This window comes from Ranitomeya variabilis, chromosome 1, assembly GCF_051348905.1.
Source record: "Ranitomeya variabilis isolate aRanVar5 chromosome 1, aRanVar5.hap1, whole genome shotgun sequence".
Classification (NCBI taxonomy): domain Eukaryota; kingdom Metazoa; phylum Chordata; class Amphibia; order Anura; family Dendrobatidae; genus Ranitomeya; species Ranitomeya variabilis.
In genome coordinates, this window is record NC_135232.1 from 389,937,073 (window position 1) to 389,963,330 (window position 26,258).

At 43.4% G+C, this 26,258-nt stretch overlaps 1 protein-coding gene across 1 annotated transcript in view; it reads right to left on the reverse strand.

The window, feature by feature from the left end:
- ENTREP1 (endosomal transmembrane epsin interactor 1) overlaps positions 1–26,258 on the reverse strand; it is a 180,578-nt gene that overhangs the window by 108,376 nt on the left and 45,944 nt on the right. Inside the window, exon 3 of the mRNA XM_077249074.1 lies at positions 17,233–17,343. Within this exon, the coding sequence (XP_077105189.1) occupies positions 17,233–17,343 (111 nt within the window). The remainder of the gene's footprint in view (positions 1–17,232; positions 17,344–26,258) is intronic.

Below are 26,258 nucleotides of genomic sequence, written 5' to 3' on the forward strand. Positions count from 1 at the left end.
GGGTGAGACAAACCTGACATTACAGACACATTGGGAGGTGAAGGGGGAGGAATGCTAAGAGTCCTTGGTTTTTGTTTTTTTTGTGTTTTTTTTTGTTTGCCTGGTTGTGGGAGGTCTTGGTGGGCTCATATGGCGTGGCGTGGTGGTGGGTGACCTGTCAGGGTCCGGCTGCACTGTGTCAGAGTCCATAGTGCTCGTAGATCGTGCAGCCATGCCAGAGTCCATAGTGCTCGTAGAGCGTGCAGCCATGCCAGAGTCCATAGTGCTCGTAGAGCGTGCAGCCATGCCAGAGTCCATAGTGCTCGTAGAGCGTGCAGCCATGCCAGAGTCCATAGTGCTCCTAGAGCGTGCAGCCATGCCAGAGTCCTGCATCGTGGAGGCGGTACGGAAGGCCATGCCAGGGTCCTGCTGCATCGTGGAGGAGGCGGAACGGAAGGCCATGCCAGGGTCCTGCTGCATCGTGGAGGAGGCGGTACGGAAGGCCATGCCAGGGTCCTGCTGCATCGTGGAGGAGGCGGTACGGAAGGCCATGCCAGGGTCCTGCTGCATCGTGGATGAGGCGGTACGGAAGGCCATGCCAGGGTCCTGCTGCATCGTGGAGGAGGCGGTACAGAAGGCCATGCCAGGGTCCTGCTGCATCGTGGTGTCAGTGGAGGAGGTCCAAGCAGGAGCAGCGGATGTCATGGTGGTGGCGGTGGGATGTCCAACTGCACTCGGCATGGTGGTGGTACTGTAGTGCTGTCCTGTGGAAGGAATTGAGATGGCCGTGCAGTGGGATGCAGCAGTAGTCGACATCAAGCGTGACAGTGAAGGCACAGGTGGATATGCCCCCACTGTCTGCTGAAAATACCGACTCTGCTGCATAGCCTGCACGTAAGCAGCATTGCAGGCCTGCATGACACTCAGCTGGAGATCAGGAGTAAGGTGTTCCGACATGCCCTGCTCAATTTGATTAAAAAAAATGATGTGCTGGCCTCTGGAGATCGGCTTTCACTTGATCAAGGCTTTTGCTGACCTCCTGGATACGTGCATTTAAGAGGTTATGCGAATCATCCATTCGGTCACCCAAAGCCTTGATCGCATCGTGTAAAACCGAGCTCAAGTGCAAAAACTCGGGCATGAGTGACCTGTCCGAAGCCCTCTGCCGCTGCTGGGATGAGTCCCAAAAAAAGGGGGCAGTGGAAGAGGACTGCGAAAGGGGAAGACCTGATGGACCAGCTCCCTGGTCTCCAGTTAGTGTGGAAGGCCCACTTGCTGCTGCGCTGCTGGATGGCTGGGATGGGTCCGCGGCTGTCGGATGAAGGACCGCTCCAGAACCTGGGCCGACAGTCGTACTGTATGTGCTGTGAAAAAAGGAAAACGAAAATTAATATCAAAAATTTACCAGATGCAAAATCCTGTGGAATTTAAAAATACAGATTATGGCAATACAATACAACCTAATGCACGTGATAAATACTTTCGTTCTCTGGGCAAGGACCGGTCTTAAGAATGACAGTACTCGATGGTATTTGTAACGTCTGATCCTTGCTCCTGAACCACTGGGAACACGGCTCTCTTGACGCAGGTCCTTGTTGAAGCGGTCCTTCATCGAATGCCAACGTGTTTTGACTTTGGATACTGTTAAAAAAAAAATTGTGGTCAGAAAAAGGACTTTTGGCCGTGCTCACACAACTGTGTGTGATGAGAGAAACTCCTGAGAGTTTCTTTCATCACTCACAGTCGAGTGAGCACGACCAAGGTCTCTGCTGCTTCACACTGCAGTGCAATACTTACCAAATGCAGCTCGGACCCGTGTCGGGGCGTTGTCCCAGCCATCCAAAATCGCTTGGGCCACCTCATTCCATAACCGCCGGATCGTGATGTTGTTCGAGTGCAGTGGATCCTGGGTGTCCCACAACGGGACTCGCTCCTGGACCAGGGTGATAAGGAGGTCATTTTCGATTAGGTCATCCTCCCGTTGTGAAACCTAAAAATTAAAGAAAGTCATTAAAGTTTGCTCAATTTACATAAGGAAAAGAAAGAAAAAAGATGCTGAGAAATGGCATGAATAGGAAAGTCAACATACAAAAGGATTCCAGAAGAAAAAAGTAAAGAAATACGAGTGTAAAGAAAGGAAGATTCAAGAATAATACACGGAGGACAGTCAGCCTTGTATACGTACCCGCTGCCGCCTTTCCACCAGACCTTGACTCCGCTGCTCCTGCCCTGTCTCAGCTGCAGTAGAAGAGCTCTAAAAAACAGAAAAAATCAAATTGTCACATGTGTCGATGTGACAGTGAATACTTACCAATCTGATGAGGCAAATACCTCACTGACATGCTCCACTTCCGACTGTCCTGGCCGAAACTCCTCACCAGATGAAGAATCCGAAGAAGACATTCTGATGCATGTAGAAAGAAAGAAATGGCAGAAATTAGGACATGTAGAGACAGAAAATGAAGGCATTGGATAGGATATACTCACATTGTTCAGTGTCTTGTTGTCCTCCAAGGATGTAGCCTGCGTCTCGTCTGCTTCAGTGTCTGGTGAGAAGTGACCTGCAACTGTCCACACCCTCCCTTTTATCACCTTGATGGTGGGGGGTGGCTTATCAGTGTCTAGACATGTTTTTCTCAATTGAAACGCATGCGTTCAAAAACGCAACCAAACGCATGTGCAAAAAAACGCATGCGTTTACATAGACAGCAATGTGGTTTTTTGTCGCAATCCTTGCGCAATCGACCGCATGCGTTTCCTGGCGGCAAATAGATGCCTCCAGAAATTACTACATGTTGCGTTTCCGCGCCAAGCCACAAACGACGAGACGACGCATGCGTCGTCAAAAGCGGCAAAGCGCGAACAAAAAAAAACGCATGTGTTTTTAATGTTAAGTATAGGAAAACACGACGCATGCGTTTATATGCGGTACAAACGCTGCGGCAACAAACGCAAATGTGAAACCAGCCTTAGTCAAATAGCTTGACAAAGTCCACACTCATTTTTATTTTACGTTGTAACCACAGCTGTGGCTATTATTACAACATTCTCCAGTGAATTCAGTATGTTTCTATGTACATCCTGGGGTATACATAATTCCCACAACAGCTCAATGGGGTTGAGATCTGGTGACTGCGCTGGCCACTCCATTATAAATAGAATACCAGCTGCCTGCTTCTTCCCTAAATATTTCTTGCATAATTTGGAGGTGTGCTTTGGGTCATTGTCCTGTTGTAGGATGAAATTGGCTCTAATCAGGCGCTGTCCACAGGGTATGGCATGGCGTTGCAAAATGGAGTGATAGTCTTCTTTATTAATAAAAATCCCTTTTACCTTGTACAAATCTCCCACTTTACCAGCATCAAAGCAAACCCAAACCATCACATTACCTCCACCATGCTTGACAGATGGCGTCATGCACTCTTCCAGCATCTTTTCAGTTGTTCTGTGTCTCACAAATCTTCTTCTGTGTGATCCAAACACCTTAAACTTGGATTCGTCTGTCCATAACATTTTTTCCAATCTTCCTCTGTCCAATGTCTGTGTTCTTTTCCTTTTATTAGCCAGTCTCAGATATGGCTTTTTCTTTGCCACTCTGACCTGAAGTTAATGTACTTGTCTTGTTGCTCAGTTGTGCAGCGGGGCCTCCCACTTCTCTTTCTACTCTGGTTACAGCCTGTTTGTGCTCTCCTCTGAAGGGAGTAGTACACACCATTGTAGGAAATCTTCAGTTTCTTGGCAATTTCTTGCATGGAATAGCCTTCATTTCTAAGATCAAGAATAGACTGTCGAGTTTCACATGAAAGTTCTTTTTTTCTGGCCATTTTGAGAGTTTTATGGAACCAACAAATGTAATGCTCCAGATTCTCATCTAGCTCAAAGGAAGGTCAGGTTTATAGGTTCTCTAATCAGCCAAACTGTTTTCAGCTGTGCTAACATACTTGCACAAGGGTTTTCAAGGGTATTCTAACCATCCATTTGTCTTCTTACACAGTTAGCAAACGCAAAGTACCATAAGAACACTGGAGTGATGATTGTTGGAAATGGGCCTCTATACACCTATGAAGATATTGCATTACAAACCAGACATTTGCAGCTAGAATAGTTATTTACCATGTTAAAAGGAATCTGTCACCCCATTTTAGGCCTATAAGCTAAGGCCACCGCCACCAGGGGCTTATCTACAGCAATCTATAATGCTCAGGAGTTTATATATGAATTTGTTAGTTATTAAAATATTAGGAAATTATTTGAGACTTGAAATACCAATCAGTAAAGGGAAACTAAAGGCTCCCAAACACATTAGACTAATGGGGCCTGAACATGTCGTTATATATAAGTCGCTTTCAAAGGAGTCTGACAGCGGCTCTCTTACACAGAACACAGGAGCCCCCCGCAGAGTAAGCGCTCCTGTGTATGGGAGAGACGGCTGAGATAGCTTTGGCTGACAGCTATCTAAGATATATAAGGGGGTTTAAGGGTACCGTTACACTAAACGATTTACCAACGATCACGACCAGCGATACGACCTGGCCGTGATCGTTGGTAAGTCGTTGTGTGGTCGCTGGAGAGCTGTCACACAGACAGCTCTCCAGCGACCGACGATGCCGAAGTCCCCGGTTAACAAGGGTAAACATCGGGTTACTAAGCGCAGGGCCGCGCTTAGTAACCCGATGTTTACCCTGGTTACCATTGTAAATGTAAAAAAACCAAAAACACTACATACTCACATTCTGGTATCTGCCACGTCCCTCGCCGTCAGCTTCCCGCACTGACTGTGTCAGTGCCGGCCGTAAAGCACAGCACAGCGGTGACGTCACCACTGTGCTCTGCTTTTACTTTACGGCCGGCGCTCACAGTCAGTGCGGGAAGCTGACGGCGGGGGACGTGACAGACATCAGAAGGTGAGTATGTAGTGTTTTTTTTTTACATTTACAATGGTAACCAGGGTAAACATCGGGTTACTAAGCGCGGCCCTGCGCTTAGTAACCCGATGTTTACCCTTGTTAACCGGGGACTTCGGTGATGTCAGCGGGTGATCCAGCGACGAAATAAAGTTTCAAACGATCTGCTACGACGTACGATTCTCAGCGGGGTCCCTGATCGCAGTAGCGTGTCAGACACAGCGAGATCGTATGTATATCGCTGGAACGTCATGGATCGTGCCGTCGTAGCAACCAAAGTGCCACTGTGAGACGGTACCCTAAGCCTAAAGTTTTATCTTCATTTTCTGTGCAATAAAATACAATCTACTGCTTCCTGTAATCAGCCATTTCAAGCAAGAGAGAAGAAGACTTAAGTATTCTTCAATGGGATTACTAAAACAATGTTGAGGGAAATGACGTCCCCCCCACCATCACAACATACATATTTTCATTATTCATAAATGCCAGATAGATTAACATATACTGTATATTTGCAAATGGTAGTAATATATACAGTACCTTAATACAAATTACTTTTCTTGGCTCTAAAAGTATGGCTGAGCTGCCTTTTAAAAGGTTAATTCTGAAACTGTGTGCTGCCAAAGAACTGTGCTGAAGGAAGAACGCTGCTAATTTACTCAATGTGTAATTCTGATGTGAATCATCATGGTACTAGAAAGAAAACATCTAATTTTCAACAGGAGATAGACATCAATGAGAAAAAGAACACAATGTAATATTTTATCACAGGATGAAGACTAAGAGTATTTACTTTAGGAAAGACTGAGCACGGAAGCCAATTTGTTTACTTCTGACAAACCTAATTGCCATAATTAGAGTTATCAATTCTGTTTGTAATTAAACATGACACCAAAAACTAATGCTGAAAAATTAATGTTATTTACATTTTAGGACCTGATCAGCATCACTAATTTATTGAGGTTGCATTAGAGATTGCCAAGGACAAGAGCTTGTGAATGTGGTGACATCATGGTGGTTATGACGTCATAATTGGCACTGTTAATGACATTTTTCACTCCTACTAGCAAAGGGATGGTTATTAACCTTCTCAAACTCCCACTACATCAATGGTCTCTGACAGGAGTGGAAGTGATGATGTACTTCCACACCGTTACCTGATGCTGAGTCCATTGATTGTCTAGAAGGTCAGGTGACTGATAGATGGATCTTGAGGAGATCATCGATACTAGGTTTCAGAGAGATACATAAGAATTCTTTACTTTGCCACCATCCCTTGCCTCTACCCACTTTTGAAAGGGATGGAAAACTACCAATATAGGTGACGACTTCACAAGGTGTGTGAGCTTATTAAATAACTTACAGGACACTTTGGGTGCCATGATGTCACAAGGAGTTCTGGAGCTTTTAGGTGGACGCTAGGTCCGATATCTGCAACAGAAAAAGGGATGCTCCATGTATCCTTTAACGCTCCATAACAGGTGATGACACAATGACCATGATGTCAAGGAGGCTAACATAAATGTGCTTAAGATATCAGGATTGGAGTTGTCTGACATATGGACTTGTGTCCCCTGTAGGGGATAGCATACGAGTTTACATAAAAGTATTATAGATGTCATAAAGGTGGTGACTTTACTACTGGTGTATGAGTTACAGTGGGGGAAAAACAGTATTTAGTCAGCCACCAACTGTGAAAGTTCTCCCACTTAAAAAAACAAAGTGAGGCCTGTAATCAACTTCATAGGTAGACCACAACTATGAGAGTCAAAATGAGAAAACAAATCCAGAAAATCACCTTGCCTGATATAACAAAATATTGAGATGAACTTTTAATGATCAAATACTTATTTTCCACCATAATTTGCAAAATAAATCTTGCCAAGTCAGACAAGGTGATTTTCTGGATTTGTTTTCTCATTTTGACTCTCATAGTTGTGGTCTACCTATGATGTCAATTACAAGCCTCTCATCTTTTTAAATGGGAGCACAATTGGTGGCTGACTAAATACTCTTTTTTCCCACTGTACATTGCCTGATGTGAAACTTTTAATGCCTTAATGCCCCACAAATATATCACATTTGGGGAACAACCATGATATCACAAGTTGTTCTGGATCTATAATTGGCCACCATTACCCACAGCAACCAGACATTTCTGGCAGCTACAGCAAGGGTTATGAATGCAGGAAGTGTTGCGCTGCCACTTTATGGTTTTGATATTAAGAGAACTTCTTTTTTTGAAGTCTGAGATTCCAGAGTAGAAGTCACCGTTTTCATTATAGCACATACAGTACAGACCAAAAGTTTGGACACACCTTTAAAGATTTTTCTGCATTTTCATGACTACAGTATGAAAATTGTACATTCACACTAAAGGCATCAAAACTATGAATTAACACATGTGGAATTATATATATATATATATATATATATTTTTTTTTTAAATCAGATAAATTTTTATTAAACAAACAAGGTTAACAACCACTCATATGACAATATTCTTTTAGATTAACAAAAGAAATACCCCACCCCCCTCCCTCCCTCCCGGAGACCAAATCCAGGGCATACAATAATCTATCCATATTAGCTGAAAGAAAACAAAGTAAACAATTCGCATAAATTATACAGTCTGGTATTCCATACAAATAACCATCATATATTTCCATCCAGCCATGGCTGCCACAATTTCTGGAAAAAAAACAACCTATTTCTCTTAGTGTATATACTTTTCTCAAGCTGGACAATACGGTTCGTTTGAGTAATGAAATCACGTCTGGCTGAAGGTTCCTCCCTGATCCAGTACCTTGCAATCAATTTCCTCGCTATAAATAATAGTTGCGCAATTGCAATTTTAGTCGTGTTGTCGGCTAGTATTTCCTCCACATACCCAAGTACACAAATCAAAGGATCTCTAGGAATTGAACACCCATATATCACTTCAATTCTATTCAGCACTACAACCCAGTATGTAGACAGTCTGGGGCAAAGCCAGAGCATATGTAATATACCCGCCTGAGACTGTGAACATCTAGGGCACTGGATCTCAACCCAGCTTTAAATAACATGTCAGGTGTCCTGTAAACCCTATTTATCACATACAATTGGGACAGTCTCCCGGGTTCACTCATAGATAACTTGGGTACGTACTCTAAAATGGACTCCCACCTGTTATCGTCTATCTCACCCAAGTCAGCCTCCCACTTCCTTCTGGCCTTAATACGGTGGTCTACTAGAAAGGTATGTAACAGATCACTGTATACTTCTGATATTGCCCCCCTTCGTTCCGCCAAATATTAAGTATGAAATCCAATGTGAGATCTGTCTGTATCACTATAGGCCCTCTCCTTCTTTGCGCCTAGAATGCATGCTGAACCTGTCTATATTGAAAAATATTTAGCCTTGTGAGTTGAAATTCTTCCTGCAGCATACCATATGATTTAAGGTTCCCTCTACAAATCAATTGGCCTATCAACCCAATGCCCTTGTCCTTCCACTCCCCCATTCCCTCCATATTGTAAAATTCCTGAAAATATATATTATCCCAAATAGGAGAAAATTTTGTGAATCGCACTACCCCCCTGATTCGTTTAATGGTCTGCCATAACTTGTGAATTAAACTTATGGTCTGGTATTTTGACCCCAATTTCTTGAAAAGTCCCGCTTCTAGACCCCTACTCAAAGGCCAAGTCTCAATTACATACACTAGACTACTATGAACCTGTCCCTTTTCAAGCCCTTCTCCCCATCCCCGAAAATGTTGGCTCTGCGCAGACAAAAAATATATCCATGGGTTAGGTAGGGCAAGTCCTCCTTCGTCTTTGGGCCTCTGCAATATTTCTTGTCTAATTCTCGGGCTCTTCTTACCCCACACCAATTAATGATTTTATCCTGCGGAATCTGTTCAATGGGAGACAAATGGGAGAATTATGCAAGACATATATTAGCTGCGGCATCGCAATCATCTTGGTCTATATGACTCCGGCAACCGCGGATCTTTGTCCGGTTTAGGGATAACCACAATAATGGCCTCCCTCATAGACACAGGCAATACTCCCCTCTCCAGCGACTCGTTAAAAACCCCTAACATTTGGATCATCAGCTCCTCAGCAAGGCCACCATACACTTCAACTGGGATACCGTCAGCCCCCGGAGCCTTCCCCCCCACCATTGATGCCAAAGCCCTCTCTAATTTCTCCACTGTAATAGGCCTAGCTAACCAATCCCTATCCTCAGCGCTTAATTTAGGCAATTTTGCCTCATCTAAAAACCTATTAATTTCCACTTCCCTCTGCCGTACCTGTGAAGAATATAATTTACGGTAAAATCCCCTGAAACCCTCAACTATTTGTGCCCCCTGCGTAGCCATATTACCATTTTCTAAAAATTTTTAACACATATACATGTGCTGAGTCTCGTTGTGCAGATGCCACCACTGAGAGCAGATGGCCCACCTTCTCACCCTCCACATAAAAAGCCTCTCTTTCAAAAGCTTTCTACCTCTCTGCCTTATGCAAATGCAATTTGGTTACCTCGTCCTGAGCAGCCTTCATACGATTGAGAGTGTCTTGTGAACGCAAATTACTCAGTGCTGCCTCCGCTGCCCTTAATTCCTCCAATACCACTTTATCGGAATTCCTGGTTTGCGTCTTATGCCTAGACACATCTCTAAATAAAATCCCCCTCAAATAGGTCTTCATGGTATCCCAAACCACATGCTTCGCTGCACTACCCTCATTAATTCTAAAAAATTCCCCGATCTCTTCTCCAATCTGTTCCATATCTAGGAGTTGTAACCAAAATAAGTTAATTTTCCAACCCATCCCCACAGTTTTTCCCGGGACTTCTAATTGCAATGTCACTACCAGCGGACTATGGTCTGACACTACTCTAGGCATATACTCCACCTCCCGCACCAAACTATCCATCCCTTCATTTCCCAGGGCCAAATCAATACGGGATAAAGAGCCATATGTTGCTGAGTAACATGAGAAGCAGTATGTGTCGATATTATGTACTCTCCATAGATCTTTCCATGCCACTTCTCTCAAGTAACTACCGAACGCTGTCTCATTTCCCTCCTTCCTCAACAAGGTGTGTCTTTCCTTATCCCAGTGGTCATTGATAATATTATTAATGTCTCCTATTATGAGCAATGGGACCCCCACCCACCTTCCTAAAATTTCCTGCAGTTTTTTCCCGGAGTATGGTGGAGGAATATACACCGACACAATGCACAACATTCTATTAAAGATTTTACATACCATAAAGACATATTAACCATCACTGTCTATCACCACCTCCACCTCCTCAAACAGTACACTTGTGTGAACAAGGATTGATACCCCTCTGGCATAGGCCGAGAACGTCGCATGATATGCCTTTCTCACCCATCTTCTTAGTAGCACATCTACTTTTCCTTTAACCAAGTAGGTTTCCTGAAAGCATATTATCGAAGGTCTGTTTCAAAATGTATTGCAGAACTGCCATACGCCTTGTATCATTAGAAAGACCCCTAACGTTCCAGCTCAGAATTTTAACTCTACCTCCCATCATTCTGCATAACATCAAGACTGTGTTGCTCCCTTCCGTTGGTCTCCCTTCCCCCCCTAAACTTTCCCCACCTATCCCCAACCACCCCCGGTACCTCCATTATTTCTACCAACCTAACCCTATCCCTACAAGTACCCCTACCAGCTATAACTATCCCAACCCACAAAACGTTTGAAATACTTTATTTAGAAACTCACTACTCCCTCTCTATATGAGAAAGGGGAACGTTCTACCACAATCCCAGCAGTAGATTGTTTGAGGCCGAAGCCTCAAACAATTAACTCTCACCTATCTCCAAATTGACTCCCTCCACCCAATCTAAACAGAATAAATGTAACAGTTGCGCTGCCGAACACAACTACATAAACCAGCAATTTCTCTTAATAACATAACGTGATAATCAGTAAAATCCAACAATTCAATAGAATTCAATAATTGGCAAATATCCACACAGAACCCTCTTCAACTGGTCCTCTCTGCTGCAATGCATTTGGCATTCAGATACAGCCAGTTTGTCACCTCCTCAGGATTTTGGAAAAAGTGATCTTTCTCCATAGCCACCACTCTCAGTTTAGCCAGATAGAGCGTAGAATAGGCCAGGCCAAGGTCACGCAGACGTCTCTTAACCTCTCCAAATTTCATCCTGAGCTTCTGCACGATTGTAGAATAATCATGGTACATGGATATCCGGTTACCATCAGTGGATAAATCTTCCATATTCCTGGCTTTCCTCAATAGAATGTCTCAATCTCTGTAATTCAAAGTTTTTGCCAAGAATGTTCTCGGAGCAGACCCAGGGGGCAACGGTCTAGACAGCACCCGATGAGCTCTTTCCACAGGAAATAATGTGGTGAGGCTGTCCCCCCCCCAACTTTAGTTTTCAGCCATGTCTCACTATAATCAGTGGGGTTATTCCCCTCCACTTTTTCAGGTATACCAATAATTCTCAAATTGTTCCTGCGGGAGCGGTTTTCCAGATCATCAGTTTTAAATTCCAGCTCTGAAATCCGTTGGACATATTTTTTCTCCCGCTTTAACAGTTCAGCCATCTGGTCCTCCACGCCCCCCACACATTCCTCCACCATCTCCACTCTCCCTTCTATTTTTTGCATGGCAGAACGGAAGGTGGCCACCTCTCCTTTCAAATTGTCCACCCGGAGGGCCAGGGTCGTCAGTGCAGATTTGCAGTATATCACTGCAGAAAATATATTCCTTAGGGTCGGCTCTGCTGCTTCAGCAGCACACATAGTCTCCACCCCAGGGACCAGCTCTGCCATAACAGTAGGTGATGTGTCCCTCATGTTAGGTGTTACAGTTGATTTTATGGAGGACCCATGTGCTGCCATCTCATCCTGTGCCCTGGGCAGCGCTCCCACCTGGTCTCCTGAACCCTCCGCTTCACCAGCCTCCTCACCTCCAGCTCCCTTCAGTAGCCGCCCAGCCTCCTCCGTCCTTGCGAACTTCTCAAGCTTTGAGATAACTTCAAGCCACCTCCTATATTCAGCGCTCGCCTGTGCAGCTTCCTCCTCAGCATGGTCGGCGCCATCTTGGGATCGTGTGCTTCCCGGGCTCTTTCTGCCATTTACGCATCATCCCAGGACACAGAGTCTTCACCGCTGGCCTCTCCACACCCCCCAGGACCACAGGCTCTCCTCCAGCTGGAATGTGTTCAGCGGCGCCTCCACAAAGCCTTTCAGCGGTATGTGCAGTGGGAGAGATCCGACTAGCATCCTCTCATATTGCCTGCCAGGCCACGCCCCCCCCATGGAATTATACACTTAATAAAAAAGTGTGAAACAACTGAAATTATGTCTTATATTCTAGGTTCTTCAAAGTAGCCACCTTTTGCTTTGATGACTGCTTTGCACACTCTTGGCATTTTCTTGATCAGCTTCAAGCGGTAGTCCCCGGGAATGGTCTTCCAACAATCTTGAAGGAGTTCCCAGAGATGCTTAGCACTTTGTGGCCCTTTTGCCTTCACTCTGCGGTCCAGCTCACCCCAAACCATCTCGATTGGGTTCAGGTTTGGTGACTGGAGGCCAGGTCATCTCGCGTAGCACCCCATCACTCTCCTTATTGGTCAATTAGCCCTTACACAGCCTGGAGGTGTGTTTAGGGTCATTGTCCTGTTGAAAAATAAATGATGGTCCAACTAAACGCAAACCGGATGGAATAGCATGCCGCTGCAAGATTCTGTGGTAGCCATGCTGGTTCAGTATGCCTTCAATTTTGAATAAATCCCCAACAGTGTAACCAAAAAAAACACACCCACACCATCACACCTCCTCCTCCATGCTTCACGGTGGGAACCAGGCATGTGGAGTCCATCCGTTCACCTTTTCTGCTTCGCACAAACACACGGTGGTTGGAACCAAAGTTCTCAAATTTGGACTCATCAGGCCAAAGCACAGATTTCCACTGGTCTAATGTCCATTTCTTGTGTTCTTTAGCCTAAACAAGTCTCTTCTGCTTGTTGCCTGTCCTTAGCAGTGGTTTCCTAGCAGCTATTTTACCATGAAGGCCTGCTGCAAAGTCTCCTCTTAACAGTTGTTGTAGAGATGTGTCTGCTGCTAGAACTCTGTGTGGCATTGACCTGGTTAAACTTATCCTCAGAAGCAGAGGTGACTCTTGGTCTTCCTTTCCTGGGGCGGTCCTCATGTGAGCCAGTTTCTTTGTAGCGCTTGATGGTTTTTGCCACTGCACTTGGGGACACTTTCAAAGTTTGCCCAATTTTTCGGACTGACTGACCTTCATTTCTTAAAGTAATGCTGGCCACTCGTTTTTCTTACTTAGCTGCTTTTTTCTTGCCATAATACAAATTCTAACAGTCTATTCAGTAGGACTATCAGCTGTGTATCCACCAGACTTCTGCACAACACAACTGATGGTCCCAACACCATTTATAAGGCAAGAAATCCCACTTATTAAACCTGACAGGGCACACCTGTGAAGTGAAAACCATTCCCGGTGACTACCTCTTGAAGCTCATCAAGAGAATGTCAAGAGTGTGCAATGCAGTCATCAAAGCAAACGGTAGCTACATTGAAGAACCTAGAATATAAGACATAATTTCAGTTGTTTCACACTTTTTTGTTAAGTATATAATTCCACATGTGTTAGTTCATAGTTTTGATGCCTTCAGTGTGAATGTACAATTTTCATAGTCATGAAAATACAGAAAAATCTTTAAATGAGGTGTGTCCAAACTTTTGGTCTGTACTGTATATAGGGTCTGAAGCCTGTGCCACTTTCTATTACATTAATATACCTCAGTAAGTGTAGCGCCAGCGTCCCTGCACGTTTCTTCCCTCCACTGGCAGGGACGCTGACTCACTCACCGCCATGACCCCCATCCTGCAATTCCCTCCCTGCCGGTTGTTGCCTGGGGTCTCTGCACAGCTCGCAGATTCCAGGGCACTGTGCATAGGGAGCATGTGCGCGTCCTCCTTTTTAAAGGGACAGCGCACCCCGTCCTAAAGTGTCTCCAGACAATGGCTGGGAGACACTTATTATTTAAGGCACTTCCACCTGAACGTGTAATGTCAGAAGTCTGCAGTCTTGCTAGTTCTCAGGTCCCTTGAACCCGCCTGTCAGTTTACCTGTCCTGTACTTGTTTGCCCGTACTTGCCTTGTGTTTATATATTTCAGCTGTGCCCGCCAGCACTTACCTGTCTGTATATTAGCCATGCCGCCAGCACTTGCCTGCCTGTATATCAGCCTTGTCCGCCTGCACCTGCCTGCCTGTATTTCAGCCGTGCCGACAGCACTTGTCTGCCTGTATTTCAGCCGTGCCCGCCATAACGTGCTTGTCTGATTATCAGTCATGTCTGCCAGAACCTGCTAGCCTGTATATCAGCCGTGTCCGGCAGCACCTGACATGCCAGTATGTATACCAGCCTGCACCTGCCGTGCCACGTTCGTACCAGCCATACCTGCCTGCACCAGCTGTACTAGGCTGTATACCAGTCGTACCTGTCTGCACCTGCCATACCATTCTGTATACCAGCTGTACTTGTTTACACCTGCCGTGTCTCTCAGTATTGCCATGCCTGCCTGTACTTGTCAAGTCCATCTAGTCTTGGCCATTCCATTGACCTGCCCCTTTGGGGGTCAGCCGCTGTGTGTCTGAGGTCTGGAATAGCACCTGGAGTCACTTAGGAGCCAAATCTAACCCCACCATCAGGGGCTCTAGTGAAGAGTCAGATGTTCATCTAGTTACGCCCATCCATGCTCTCCTCGGATCACGGCACAGTGGTTCCACCACTCCCGTTACAATAACTTACAAGGAGAGGTTTTCTTGTGGTGAGAGAAGTCTTGTAGGTTCCATAGCCAGTGAATGAGATGTTGGGAGCCTCAGTGTTATTGTTGTTTATGTGGTACAAGTGGCAATGACACCATTTATTTTAGTTGAGCTTTTACCCTTTATACAATACTACAAAATCACATTATATTGCTTTGTTTTCACATCTTTACTGATGAATTTTTATTTTTTAAAACTAAGTATACTCTATACTATACAATCACAGTCATCTATTAAATAGGCTTATTACTCTCAGACTGTATTGTTCACAGCTGGGTTTCTGTTTTATTCAGCATAATTTATCATCTCCATCAGTATTTGCACAAATATGATGATCAATATTAAGAACAGTATTAAGTAGTTTTACTGTACCACCACAACCTCCGTTAGTGAAAAAGCCTCCTTTGCACATTGAAAATTAAAACCAGTTACCTAATAATTTTCAGGACAACCTCATTAGAGATGGGAGAATTAGTTTGCAGAATCCTGGTCCCACAGCCATGCCAGTATTCCATGACTGCTGGACTGGAGCCTGTTGAATTGCCTTTTACCTGACAGCATTTACAGAGTGTCTTTAGATTAGCCAAGCTGGATGGACATTCTCATTGCAGCGTGATGCTAACACGACATCTCACCTGACCAGCTGATCAAATGAGGAGCTCTCAGGCAATTTGAAGGGCCTCCCATCCCGCAGTCACAGAATGCTGATCTTCCTGCTGGATGGTGGTCCTGCAAATCGATTTCCCATCTCTATTCCTCATGCCACCGAGAGATGACAGATCTGACCAGTCATATATTATACAAGACCACTAAAGGTGTCCTGTGGTATCTGACGCAAAGACAATAGCAACAAAGCCTTTAAAGAGTAAGGGTGCCGTCACACAGTGCCATTTTCATCGCTACGACGGCACGATTCGTGACGTTCTAGCGATATCGTTACGATATCGTAGTGTCTGACACGCTACTGCGATCCGGAACCCCGCTGAGAATCGTACGTCGTAGCAGATCGTTTGAAACTTTCTTTCGTTGTCTAGTGTCCCGCTGTGGCGGCATGATTGCATCGTGTGACACAGGTTGTATACGATGTGCGCACAGTAACCAACGGCTTCTACATCGCAAATACATCATGAAATTATCGCTCCAGCGCCGTGTATTGCAACGTGTGACCGCAGTCTACGACGCTGGAGCGATAATCATACGACGCTGCAACGTCACGAATCGTGCCGTCGTAGCGATGAAAATGGCACTGTGTGACGGTACCCTAACTGTGCTTTCAAGTTTTTTTTTCAGAATAAGCTGCCTTGTGTGTATATAGGGAATAACACTATTTCTGGCCATTAATGAGACTCATATCCTAGATTCTAACCCTCTATCTGTAACTCACAATCCCTTTCCAGCTGGGGGAGAAGATGAGCGGCAGTGATTTCTCCCATAAACAACTCAGCACAGTAAGAGGGGTTGCTGCTTTTCGTTCACTTTTTAGCTCACAGAGATGAGCAGCAGGAATGAGGAAATTATTCAGCAGAGCTGAGCTGTGTTGATCTGAATCAACTTCTGATGTGTGGTAAAACACTTGGTACAGAACTCTGTGCAATGTTTTGCTGTGAGCTGCCCACTGCTTCTCCCCAACCCCTCTTCATAGAGCATAATGGGCTGTATCACATGACACCTATATCCATCTCAGCTGAGGAAGATGGACTTGAACTACTTTTTCACAGTGGATGACAAGGTCAGGAGGCAAGTGAGGAAGGAAGATGATTTCTCCGATTAGAAACGTCAAAGTTTCTTATAATCACCTATACTATTGGTTTATACAAATGTTCCACTTTAAGGCTTATAAATTGCAAGACAAATCTTTCCATGGGTTGGACTTGTTTTTCCAGAACTACCCACAGATGCTTGATTACAATGCCATCTGGGGAAGTTGAAAGCGAAGTCGACACCTTGAACTCTTTGCAATGTTCCACAAATTATCCCTGAATAATTTTTGTACTGTGATAGGGGGCAATAACCTGGTGATGGAAGACAGTGCTGTACAAAATACTTTGGTGACAAAGAAGTATATTTGACTTTAAACATTTTTATTTAGGTGGCACAAGTAACATACACAAAGGTGCCAAGACCCAAGAGTCAAAGTGCTGGCTTGCCTTCTTTCCATTGCATATCCTAATGCCATCTCTGCATCAGAAACGTGATGCACATGCCACCAGCCAACTGCATGATATAAGAAAAAAAAACAATTACTCACCCCAGGCCACTTTGGTTTATTTCATTATCCAGATCTGATGCTTACATGACCATTTTAGATAGGTGGACAGACGTCTATAAGTCCTGCTGTTTTGGAGATGATCTCAACCAGCCATTTAGCCAGCACAGTGTATATGTATTTTGTAGTCTTTAATGGTAAAGTGCAATGCATAAAGAAGATGGAATGGGCCATACATACAACAAGGATGATATTCATACAGGGCTCAAAGGTGAATACATGACACTTACCAAATGACAGCTGGGTACACTGGACACAAATTGAGCACCTTGGCATCCTAATATGAAACCGGCCAGGTTCAGTAGTACACAGACAACCGACAGCATGACAAAAAGGTTTACCTTGTATAATGGAAGAAAAGGACAGACATATTAGTTAGGTTATGTTTACATGCACTAACTAATTATTGCCGTCAAAATGCGGTCCAGACACATGCGCCGACAGGGCCATAGACATAGTGAACGTGCGCTCTGCCATGCACTTTTTTGGGAGTGTATGCTTACAAAAGATGGACATTCAGACACAGTTTCCATTTCCTGTCTCCCGAAAATGGTGCACAGCACAGCGCTCGTTCTCTCTGCCATCACCAATACAGTCTATGGCCCCATTGGCGCATGCATCCGTAATCCGTTTTGTGGGTGATTTCGGACGTATGACTCAACTGGGACACAAAATGCAATGTGAAAGCACCCTGACACTTAGCAAATATTTCATTCTCTCAGAAGTTTCAGAGTCTGGGCTACTCATGCTTTTCAAAATGATTATTATGGGCCCCAATATGTCACCAATGATAACGAGCTAGTGTGTTTTTTTGTAAATTATATCACCCTTAAACCGTTAAACGTAGTTCCTGCAAATTCAAGTGAGTTTTGTACCTTTTAATACTGATGGGGCGTCTTTGATTGGGTGTCCCCTTCTAGGATCAATATCAGACATTCAACACCAATCAAATGTTCCAGCTCTTACATCTGTCTAGTTTAGACAGTGTATAGAGTGGAACACTACCAGACAGTCACACTGTTTAGTGGTAATTTTCTGGTACTGCAGAACAGCTCTTAATCAAATGGATAGAAGCAAGATTTCTGAAAAAATAAATAAATCAGAAATCTTACTTTTTTCACACTTGCCTTCAATTTTCCAAAAAGAAAGACTGAGTATAGGAACAAGACACAGGGTAGGTATACTGAACATCAAGGGCTCAGGTGTGTTTTCTGATGAGAAGGGTGTAGAAAATCGGCATGTAAGTTCACTGCAGTTAGCTATAGAAGTAGAAAGCCAAACTGGGATAAGTGTTTTCTGTGACACAATACAGTGCACACTGCAGGGGAATGGCATGCATCAGGGTTTTCCACAAAGGAAGCCTCTCCTAATGCGCATGCACAAAAAAGCCTGCCTACAATTTGCCAGGACCCACAATGAAAAATATGAAGACTATTGATTTTCTGTATTCTGGAGTGAGACCAAAATAAATGTTTTTGTAACTGATTGCTTCAAAACTGTATGTCGTATCAAAGGTGAGGAGTGCAAAGAAAAACAAATACATGGTGCCTACAGAGAAACATGGTGGTGGCTTTTTTCTTATTTGGGGCGGCATGAATGCTACTGGTGTCCCAGAGCTCCATTTCAATGTATGTACTGCTCTATATTTAAAAGGTATGCAAAACACACATCAAAGGCCATTTTTGCATTTCTGAAGAACAGGGTGAAAATGGTTCAAGTATGAACACAGATCCCATACTCATAGCACTAAATTGTGACCATATACTTTTTAGGGCTATTCTTAGTCTTCACCATATATGGTTCTGATTTGGCAAATCTTAATTGTATTCATATATCATTGTTATGTCACCTTAATCCATAATTATATCAATAGCATTATGCTTCTCTAGACAACAGAGCACCTTTAATTATTTACTAATTGTAGTGTCCATTCTTTTTAGCACTTGTTGATTTAATGAATGCTCTTATTGATAAGCTTGGCATTTTGTATTATTCTTTGTGACATTTTCACAGTATGACTATTTTGCTTATTGTCAGAGCACTTGCTGGGCAGCAATCAGGCACGGTTTCTTTTTATATGGATTGCAATGGAAAGAAAATTAACTCCAACTGAGACTCCCCTCTGGGATAGAGCACATATATCTACTGCTAAATATACAGTTACAAATAGTATATTATTAAACTTAAATAGCACATAAAATTTAATGCAATCAAAACCATAATGAGATTGAATAAGTAGATAAGGCACTTATCTGAATCTTTCAAGGGAATCTGTCAGGAAGATTTCACACTATATGTGAATGTAGCTCTTACACACATACGTCCAGCAATACTTTTACATGACCAGTCTTTTTCTCCGTTACTGAAAAATCAGCATTTGAATTGATATGCAAATAAGGCTGAAGAACTGAAGCCTCTGTCACTCCAGCTCTATTCCCCACCCAGAGCTGCCTCCACCTGCTTGACCGACAGCCTTCAGGCAAAGGAGCCATCAGTCAAGCAGGAGGTGATTCTGAGAAGAGAATGAGCTAGAGTAACAGTTGTTCAAACTCAATTGCATATCAATTCAAATACAGATTTCTCAGTAATGGAGGAATGGCGGGCCATGTCAAGTTATTAGCTGGACTTGTCTTTGAAAGAACACCTCTAAATAGTTTAGGGGGTGAAATGCTGCTGACAGATTCCATCTAAAGCGGATTTATCACCAGGTCAAAAGTGGCCAGATTTTATTCCCACAGCTCCCCCGAGTATTATGACTTTTGTTCTTTAATCTACCATACCATTCCACAGATATGGGCATTTTCATTTACTACTGATATTTATGTTATTTACTAAGGGGGTGTTGCCCACAGGAGTCTCCATTGTTGTGTCTTTAGGCTGCTCAGAACAACTATCCTGTGATCAAAGTTCCCTTGGTATAGATGATAAAAATTAGCACTAAATCAAAAGGCCCATATCTGTAAGGCTGCAGTCACACTATCAGTATTTGGTCAGTATTTCTCATCAGTATTTGTAAGCCAAAACCAGGAGTGGGTGATAAATCCAGAAGTGGTGACATGTTTCTATTATACTTTTCCTCGGATTGTTCCTCACCTGATTTTGGCTTCCAAATACTGATGTAAAATACTGACCAAATACTAATAGTGTGACTGCAGCCTAAAACTGTATAGCTGATTTAAAATCAATCAATAAAAAAGGGAATATTCAGGGGAGCCCCAGGGATAAATAATAGCAACAAATGGCCATATTTTACCTAGTATCAGGTTCTCTTAAAACGTATTAACTCAGAAATTCAGATGATTACAACAAAAAGTAAGGTATAAATAGTAATGGTAGTTATAAATTATTAGCTATTCAATGTCTGACAATCAGGCAAAAAAATAGACATTGCAACCCTATTTATATACAGGGCCCCTCTGCTTGTGACTCAGCGGGCGCGCAATGACGTCACTTCATCGTGCGCCACACTGTGCCAGCAGTGGAGTCAATGAGAACGGAGAAGAGCCTGGAGCAGCACGGATAACAAGGAAGAGAGGTGAATATTGTGTGTGTGCATATATGCATTATTGTGTGTGAGAATGCAGGGGCTGCATTATACTGTGTGTTGGGGGAGCTGCACTAGACTGTGTTGGGGAGCTGCACTATACTGTGTGTTGAAGGAGCTGCACTATACTGTGTTGGGGAAGGTGCACTATACTGTGTGTTGGGGGAGCTGCACAATACTGTGTGCTGGGGAAGCTACACTATACTGTGTGTTGGGGAGCTCCATTGTACTGTGTTGAGGGGAGCTGCACTATACTGTGTGTTCGGGGAGCTTTACTATACTGTGTGTTGGGGGAGCTGCACTATACTGTGTGTTGGGGGGAGCTGCACTGTACTGTGTGTGGGGGGAGCTGCACTATACTGTGTGTGGAGGGAGCTGCACTATACTGTGTGTGGAGGGGGGCACATTATACTGTGTGTGTGGGTAGCTGCAGTATGCTCTGAGGGGGGCTGCAGTATACTCTATGAGGGGGGCTGCAGTATACTCTTAAGGGGGGCTGCATTATACTCTATCAAGGACCATGGGGAGTGCATTAGACTGTATGAGAGCTGCATTATACTGTATCGAGGACTATATGTCCCCATCATTCTTTCTCAGCCGTTGTAAAGGACCTCGGGAACAAGCATCTAACAATTTCAATGCTGTCGATCCTGAGGGTTTAGTGGCCTTAAGTCTGCACCTGGAAATACAGCTGAAATGTTTGTGTGATGTGGAATATGTGAGCATTTGGGGCCCCACTTTAAACTTTTGCCCAGGGCCCCACTTTCTCTAAAACAGGCCCTGTTTATATGTAATGCTATAAATACTACTAACCTTAATAAATATATGCATCATTTTAAATAAATATAAGCAGGCACAGACCCAGAACGAAAAAAGGGAATCTGTCAGTGGGATCAACCCTCCTAAGCCATCTACACTCCCTAACAGAAGTTATGTCGCATATCTATGTTATATAAATAAAAGCTTATAACCTGACATTAAATTCATCCATTGGTTGTATAAATTATTCTTTTGAAAGACGAAACCCTCCGAAATGTGGTTTAGGTTAAGAAAATAAATTGGCATCAATGCAGAAATATTGATCACTTAATGAACACAGAATGGTCAGATTTTGGCAAGACAAAAGTTTTGTCGCCCACAGAAAGTACACTGTGTGCAGAATTATTAGGCAAGTTGTATTTTGATCACATGATACTTTCTATACATGTTGTCCTACTCCAAGCTGTTCAGGCTTGACAGCCAACAACCAATTAAGTAAATCAGATTATGTGCATCTCTGTAATGAGGAGGGGTGTTCTCTAATGACATCAAAACCCTATATAAGGTGTGCTTAATTATTAGGCAACTTCCTTTCCTTTGGCAAAATGGTTCAGAAGAGAGATTTGTCGGGCTCTGAAAAGTCCAAAATTGTGAGATGTCTTGCAGAGGGATGCAGCAGTCTTGAAATTGCCAAACTTTTGAAGCGTGATCACCGAACAATCAAGCGTTTCATGGCAAATAGCCAACAGGGTCGCAAGAAGCGTATTGGGCAAAAAAGGCGCAAAATAACTGCCCATGAATTGACGCTATGTCGTGTTTGGTCACTGACCTCCATTAAGAAGAAGCTAACACGAAATCCGTGTCGGGGTGCCATCTGCAACCAGGTTATGTATATCTCTCTAATTTAGAACTCTTTCTCTCCTCTCTGTCACTATTTAGTGGTTGAATAGCACTGTGCACCTTAAATCTGTATGCTGTATTGACTACACCTTGGTTTCAATACTATATACTACTGCATTCAATAGTGACAAGCACTGAAAATAGCACCATTACTTACTAAATCAAGGGTGCATACTACTTTGTATGAGGAGTGTTCCTTTTAGAACTTTGGTTCTCCTATAACTTTGTGATTTATCTTACTTTATTGAATACCACTCCGTCATTTGGTCTTTATTTCCCTACACTATTAGACCTTTATTACAATATATTATATCATTTATTGAAAAAACAAGCACTAATGGCTTATTGACTTTTATAAATTTCTTCAGAAGCCTGAAGTATATTACTAAACCACTAACTTAAAAGGTCTAATGATACAGTCCCTGACAGAAGTTATGTCGCTTATCCATGTTATATAAATAAAAGCTTATGACATGACGTTAAATTCATCCATCGGGCAGCACGGTGGTGCAGTGGTTAGCACTGCAGCCTTGCAGTGCTGGAGTCCTGGGTTCAAACCCCACCAAGGACAACATCTGCAAAGAGTTTGTATGTTCTCTCTCTGTTTGCGTGGGTTTCCTCCCACATTCCAAAGACATACTGATAGGGTATTTAGATTGTGAGCCCAATCGGGGACAGTGATGATAATGTGTGCAAACTGTAAAGCGCTGCGGAATATGTTAGCGCTATATAAAAATAAAGATTATTATTATTGGTTGTATAAATTATTCTTTTGAAAGCTGAAACTCTCTGAAATGTGGTTTAGGTAAAGAAAATAAATTGGCATCAATGCAGAAATATTAACAGTTAATGTACACAGAATGGTCAGATTTTGGCAAGACAAATGTTTTGTCGCCTGGTCATATAATGAACCCAATCCTAGTTTATATCCTCACCTGTGCTCAGTAAATGATCGGTTAATTAGTGTGTGTATAAAAAGAAACCCAGCACCCTAGACCTTCACTTGAACTGCAACTTGAGCTCTGACAACTTGCCACAAATCCATCCTGCGACCAAAGCCTGGATTATCAAGAGGCTGAAGACCAGATCCACTGCAGAGGTGGCTGGCACCCTTAATGTGTCTTAGCGTCAAGTACAAAGAATTAAAAAAAGATTTGAAGAGACTGGAGATGTGTTTGACAAGCCCAGGTCCGGCAGACCCCGCAAGACAACTGCTCAGAAGGAACGTTTGTTGGTTAGAAAATCCAAAGCAAGCTCCTCTTCCACTGCAGCAGAGCTCCAACAGGCCTGGTCACCTCAAGTCCCTGTGTCAACTAGAACAGTTTGTAGGATTCTGTCTCGAAATGGCCTCCATGGCCCAATCAGTGCCCAGAAGCCAGCAATAAACAAAAGGCAAATAATAAACCGTGTGGCATTTTCAAAGTCCCACAGCCTGCTAAACAGATGAACGCTGGAAAAGTGGCAGAAGGTAGATTTCTCTGATGAATCTTCAGTAGAATTACACCACAGCCACTGCAAATACTGCAGGAGACCTACTGGAGCCCGAATGGATCCAAAATACATCCAGTAAACAGTTAAATTTGGTGGTGGAAAGATCATGGTCTGGGGTTACATTCAGTATGGGGGTGTGCAAAACATTTGCAAGGTGGAAGGCAATAGCCTAAAATATCAAGAAGTATTAGCTACCTCTTATATTCCAAATCATAAAAGGGGTCAAATTCTGCAGCAGGATGGTGCTCCATCTCATACATCAATCTATACAACAAAGTTCCTTCAGTCAAAAAAGATCAAGGTGCTCAAGGACTGGCCAGCCCAGTCACCAGACATGAACATCATTGAGCATGTTTGGGGTAGGATGAAAGAGGAAGCTTGGAAGACAAAACCAAAGAATCTAGATGAACTCTGGGAGGCATGTAAGACTGCATTCTTTGCTATTCCTGATGACTTCATTAATACATTGTATGAATCATTGTTGAACCGCATGGATGCAGTCCATCAAGCTCATGGAAGTTACACAAAATATTAAATATGACTCTAATAGCACCACAACTTCATTCACCAATGTTATGCAACATATATTTGTATTTTAAGTTAATTATTTGTTTGAATATCACATTACTTTCTGTGGGCGACAAAACTTTTGTATTGCCAAAATCTGACCATTCTGTGTCCATTAACTGATCAATATTTCTGCGTTGATGCCAATTTATTTTCTTAACTGAAACCACATTTCGGAGGGTTTGAGCTTTCAAAAGAATAATTTATACAACCAATGGATGAATTTAACGTCAGGTTATAAGCTTTTATTTACATAACATGGATAAGCGACATAACTTCTGTCAGGGAGTGTATAGGGATTTACTATTCATTATTTATTATTTGTAAATCCTCTGTTTATGTGCATACGTTGACTCTCACAAGTACCAACTGTATGAATATTTATTCTCAAAAACAGATTTAATCAATACTGATTCTCTAACTTAGCAACAGGAGACCAATTTATTTAAGAGAAATATACTGTATTTTCTGGCGTATAAGACTACTTTTTAACCCCTGAAAATCTTCTTAAAAGTCGGGGGTCGTCTTATACGCCGGGTGCCGTCTTGTACGCTGAGTGCAGACACCAATGTGTATATGGTGGGTGGGGGGGTGGTCCCGATGACGAAGAGGGGCGTCTCACAGGAAAGTGTGAGTGGAGTATTCCCCATTACCTCATTGTAGCTGCAGCACGGGGTCTCTGTGCTGGGGAGAGGCGGCAGCTGCTGCTCCTCTTTGTGCCGCATGGGTGTTGTGCTGTGGGGCGGTGGCCGCCGCCGCTCCCCAGCACCCCACACTGAAGCTACAATGAGGTAATGGGGGATACTCCACTCACACTTTCCTGTGAGATGCCCCCTCTTCGTCATCAGGACCACTCCCCCCCCAAAAGGCACATTAGTCACCGGCCCTATAAAACGACATTCGGCGTATAAGAAGACCCCCGACTTTTAAGAAGATTTTATATTTTAACTGCAAATGTTGGGGGGTCGTCTTATACGCCCAGTCGTCTTATATGCCGGAAAATACGGTAATTGTTTACATATACATATTGGTATTCATATTTCTGTGTCTGCAGATCCATTTGGGGTTTACCCATTGAAAAAAAAATATGTTTTTTAAAATATGTATGTTCTTTAGTGTTTAGTAAAGATTTATGTGATTTTTTAACTTGGCATATGCTTCCCATGTGTTTATAGGTATGGATTTCAATGTGGAAGTGCCACTATTAGTTAGACCAACTTGTGTTTATTTTATATGTGGTTTAGGTATACTGTGGGGCTCAGGAGGAAGAGGGACATTTGGATTTGAGAGCAAAGAATTTGCTGAATTTCATTTTACGGGTGAGGAGCCATTTCGCTTTTCCAGAGCCTTCGTACTACCAGTAACGTGGAAGACCCCTAAATTTCCGTTAACAGATAACGGATCTGAGTGGGGACTTGCTTTTTTTGTGGATTGAGTTGAAGCTTTTATTGGGAACTCTTTACATAACGTTTGGGATCACATTTATTTGGCGCTCTACGCTGACCACTTACTTTGGGGTTTCGATCTAAATCTCCGAGTGACATGATTCAGATGAAACCACCGAGGGATCCACATTCACTATAATGAGGCAGCAGACTTAATCTGGACTCCGTCTGCCCTCTGTTCAGTGGTGTCCTTACTTTCAGAAGTGCACAAAACTGTGGCCGATGGCTTTTATGCAAGCCTAAAAAGACGTAAACCACTGGATCACAGGCCAGACGGCGTCCACAGTGCTTCCATCTGCCTCGTTATAGGGAATCTTCTGCCAGAGGTTCCGTCTGAATCACGTATTTCAGAGATTTACACGGAAACCCCGATGCAAGCACTCAGCGTAGAAGGCAGGATACTTGTGCGCCGAGCCTTACTGCGATCTTTGGGAGGCAGAAGGAAAAAATCACCTGCAGGTGAAAAACTGGTTGTATTTGTTCCGCCTCTTCGTGCGGTGTAAGTAATTAGGTGACTTTATTCTTCGGGTTGGGGCGATTACAGTGATAC